This window comes from Ceratotherium simum, chromosome 34 (assembly GCF_057802395.1).
Source record: "Ceratotherium simum simum isolate JZ-2026a chromosome 34, ASM5780239v1, whole genome shotgun sequence".
NCBI classification, from domain to species: Eukaryota; Metazoa; Chordata; class Mammalia; order Perissodactyla; family Rhinocerotidae; genus Ceratotherium; species Ceratotherium simum.
The window spans coordinates 19,240,752-19,245,391 of NC_141933.1; the positions used below are offsets into that span (position 1 = coordinate 19,240,752).

Here is a 4,640-nt window from a genome sequence, read left to right on the forward strand (position 1 = left end):
ACAAAAATAGAATTATGTTTTATACATACATTTACATTCTTTCTCACATGTCGGGAAAACTTGGAATTTCTTCAGCAAAGCAGCTCTAAAACACTGTACTCCAGTGTCTTAATACTTTCCAACTGAGATTACCTTACCTTTGCTTCCAGTTTTATTTTGCACGTAAAAAAATTTAATAAACACTCTTGAACAGATACATGTTCAATAAACCTTCTTAAACAAAGACATGTCATAATCATTCTTGGACAAATATTATTTCTACAAGATGAGGTTTCATTGTTACAGTTTTTAAAATAAAAGCATAAGTATTCTGAATTTTCTTTCATAACAAAAAAATGCCAAATTATTGCCCACAAAAGACACAGAATTCATTCCAGAGAATTCATATAAAAGGACTTTGATGAAAAGACTATACACATGGTATATTACTTTCTTAGATCTACTGTAACAAATTACCACAAATTGAGTGGCTTAAAACAACAAAAATTTAGTCTCTCACAGATCTAGAAGCCAGAGTCCAAAATCACAGTGTTGGCAGGGTCTCACTCCCTCCAAAGTCTCTAAGGGAGGATCCTTCCTCGCTTCTTCCAGCTTTCGGTGGCTCTTGACCTTCCCTGGTTCATCACCGTGTCACTCCAATCTCTGCTCCATGTTCACGTGATGTGCTTCTCTGTGTCTCTGTATTTATTTCCTAAACTTGCTCTGCCGTTCTGTCTCATTAGGACACTGGTCACAGCTAGTGCCCACAGTCAACCAGGATGATCTCATTTCAAAATCCCTAACTTAATTACAACTGCAAAGGCCTTTTTTTTCGCCAAATAAGGTCACATTTACAGGTTCTAGAGGCACATATATTTAGAGGGGCCAATATTCAACTCACTGCACACCTATATGGATAGCTTACAGTGAAAATTCCAGAAACTTCTAATCCTAAATAGATATTAGCAAAGCAAAATCTGTAGCAACAAGGGGAAAGAATGATGTTACCAGAGAACAGAAAGTGCTGGGATAATAGAGGAGGGAACACTCTCAGGGTTTGTAGTTTTACAGCGACATGGACAGCAATGAGATAGAAACAAGGAAAAATGCAAAGAAAAGACTAAGATTCCCCCGCTTCCACCATCTTAGCTGCTGCTGGTGTTTCTCATTGGCTAAGTCCACTCATAGGGACAGAGAAGGGCAGCAAATATATATGAAAGAGTGGGAAAAGTTAAAGAAAATTTATCACAGAACATGACCCTAATTCCTGGTTATATGACGCACTAGGTTGACTATCATTGTATTGCTCAGGCAATCTCTTAACTCACTAGTTCACAGTGAGAAGGAAGATTGATCTTCAAAATAGATCATTGCAATTGAGATAATTTTTGCTTTGGTTATACAGAAGCCCTTATTTTAATCCTATGAAAGTAACGTCCCATAACATAATGTGATGCTGCTATGATGATATTAATTATCATTATTTAGGAACATAGGAACAAAAGTAGAAGATATTTTATATTGTATCTACATGATAAACATATTAGCATATTCTTTCTATAATTTCGAGTGTTTGAGTCACTGTTAATAACCAAATAGTTTTCTCAGTGCTACCATAATGTCTTTGTTCCTCAGCGTATATACAATAGGATTCAATGTTGGGGTCAAAACGGTGTAGAAAAGAGAGATCAGTTTCCCGAGTCTTTCCGACTGATTAGGTTTGGGTTGTAAATAAGTCATAGTAGCCGTTCCATCGAATAAGACTACAACTATCAGGTGAGAAGAACAAGTGGAGAAGGCTTTAGCCCTCCCACTGGCTGATGACAATTTCAGAATGTTGGAGATAATTTTGCCATAGGACACAACAATCAAAAGAAGTGGAACCATAATAAACACTACTGCAGCTACATAGACTGGTATCTCATTCACAAATGTGTCTCCACAAGCAAGCTTGAGTACTGGGGGGATGTCACAGAAGAAATGATTAATTCTGTTAGACCCACAGAAGGGCAGAGAGAAAATCTGACATGTTTGCCCGATTACAGCTGGAACTCCACTGATCCAGGAGGCTGTCACCAGCTGGACACAGACCTTGTGGTTCATAACTAGAGGATAGTGCAGAGGGTCACAAATGGCCACATAGCGGTCATAGGCCATCGCTGCCAGAAGGAGACACTCTGTGACTCCAAGCATAAGGACAAAGCACATTTGTGTAGCACAGGCCAAGAAAGAAATGCTTCCTTTCTGGGTCAAAAGATCCATGAGCAATCTTGGGATAGCTCCCAAGATGACATAACAAATTTCTAGAAAGGAGAAATTGCTAAGAAAAAAATACTTGGGGGTCTGGAGAGATGAGTCAATTCTTGTTATCAGTATTATGATGCTATTGCTCATCAGGATACTCAGAGAGATGACTAAAAACATCCCAAAAAGAATCCATTGGAGATTGGGAATATCAGAAAACCACAAGAGAACAAATTCTGTCTTTGTGGTGATATTTGATTCTTCTGTTTTTAGTTTGTTCTTCATCTGCAGATATAGTAAATTCAAGATGGTTAATTCACTAGTGTTTTTGAACCACATTTTCCTCTTCTATTAACTGGATGGATACATGAATGTATCTATATAATCTCTTAAACTTTTTCCACCATTACTTTGCTCTGTTTCTAGGAAAAGGGATTTGAAAATTCAGAAATGAACTGATGTGCAATTAAAATCAATCAAAGAAATAAGATCTTAATATATATTTTTCATATTTGGATGTAATGATACCAAATATAATGAGAAGTGTGCATTGTTATTTAGAGTTTATTGTGAAAGAATAATATCTAATTATTATGTCTAATAATATCTAATCACTATTATTTAAAGCGTGGAATTGTGAAACAAGCTTTTTCTATTGTTTTTGTTTGAGTTCTTCATTTTTTTTCTGTGTTGGTTGACTTATTCCATCTTCTTTCATTTCAAATCATTTCCCATAAAGCTTTTGTTTAATTCTTCTTCAAAATGAGTTTTAGGTCCTCGCATTTATATTCCGATGAGAATCCATTTTCTTAAACGAATCCTTTGTTTTTGAGGGACTAAATATATGCAATGTTATCATTCCACCCTATGTACCTCTCCCATAACTTATGCTAAATATGGAAAGCATTAATCCCATCATGCTCTTCAATAACTTTCCCTATTACCCCCTATACAGTGTATGATAAGTATCAATTAACTTTTAACTCAATCAAGAATGTAACCCATACATCACAATATTTTTTTCCTGTTTCTCTCCAGACCTATATAAGATTTTATGATCCATTGTCATGTAATTCCCTTGCAACCAAATACAATTCCCTACTTCTATGTTCCCTTTGTAATTGTGCCTAATAAAGTCTAACTGATTATGCTGAATTTTTTTTTTTTTTTTACTTTGGGCATGCAAATAGCTGGAGCATATAAATGAGAGTGAAGAAAAACAAACACACACACACACTGTTTTGCTTCACTTCACATTAATGTCATCCGACATCAGGCAGTCAACACTGTTTGACAGTTCCCATTACACTGTATTAATATTTGTTCTCCAACTTTCCAAAACAAATATTATATGTTTTCCTATCTCATCATATCTACTGTATCTGTCTCTACCTTCTAGCTTCATCAGCTGATATTTTTGCCTTAATACTCTGACAACTAAAACTGAGCAGACAAATATTCTCTCATATTTCTATATTTCCATTTGCACTAGTCTTTGAAATTACTTTAAGTGAATAATTTTTATTATAAATATCGTTATTTTAAATATATCTAATTTTATTTTACTTTATAATTAAGAAAGTTAAGAACTATATGAGATATCTTAAGTAGTTCACTCATTTTCAGATAAAAATCTCAGAATTTCATGCTTTTCTGTTTTATTCTCTGTTATCTTGATCCTCAAATTTAGAACTATCCTTATATAAAATAGTCTGACACAATTATAGCTTACCTTTATAGATTGGCATGAAACTATCTGAGTGTAGTTGTTTTTTTAACCTATAAACTTTTTAAGTTCTTTCATGTCAGGAAGTCACTGTAATTCTTGCTAGCTTCACAATATCCTTGCTAGCTTCAAATATTAGCTGCTCTTAAATAGGATGCAGTCATGCGCACCCGGAGGACATCTTCTCTTGTGTGTCAATTTAATTTCCAGAAGACTGCTTCGTTTTGGGAATCATCCAGTTTTAATTTTTAAAACTACTGTCTCTGTAGATGACCTGTCCTTCTCTTCAGCCTCTTCGCAGCATAAAGTTCCCCCACTATAGGGGAGTCCGCTGGTGGATGGGTGGGGGTCCCTGGTAGGGAAATATCCCCTAATCATCTAGTATTACTTTCAGGAAAAAGTTAAAAATCTTTCTGTCAATTGTATTTCAGACCTATGGCAATTGGTGTTGATTTTTGCCTTCTTTACTTTTATTTCCATAATTCATCCAGATATGGATCATCCACACTTTTAGAAAAATGTGTCATATGTTTCATCACATGAACATGATTTGCTTGGTCTCTTGGTGGAATGCTCTGTTCCTAGATTAACTTTTGTGAAAGTTAAAGCATGTAGTGTCTGCTGACAAAAGTCTGGATGTTTCATTCATGTTATGATGTCTACTTGGGCATCAGAAAAGTTATCCAGCTGA

General features: G+C 35.2%; 1 protein-coding gene across 1 annotated transcript; it reads right to left on the reverse strand.

Moving 5' to 3' along the window:
• Window positions 1-1,563: 1,563 nt before the first annotated feature.
• On the reverse strand, window positions 1,564-2,526 carry LOC101387878 (olfactory receptor 10AG1-like). The gene has a single exon (XM_014779778.2). It carries the CDS (start codon window positions 2,506-2,508, stop codon window positions 1,564-1,566), a length of 945 nt encoding a protein of 314 aa, XP_014635264.2. The 5' UTR covers window positions 2,509-2,526.
• Window positions 2,527-4,640: the final 2,114 nt, after the last annotated feature.

Bases quoted from the DNA above. Each gene is read 5' to 3' on its own strand.
- LOC101387878 (XM_014779778.2), bottom strand. From the start codon at position 2,508: ATGAAGAACAAACTAAAAACAGAAGAATCAAATATCACCACAAAGACA.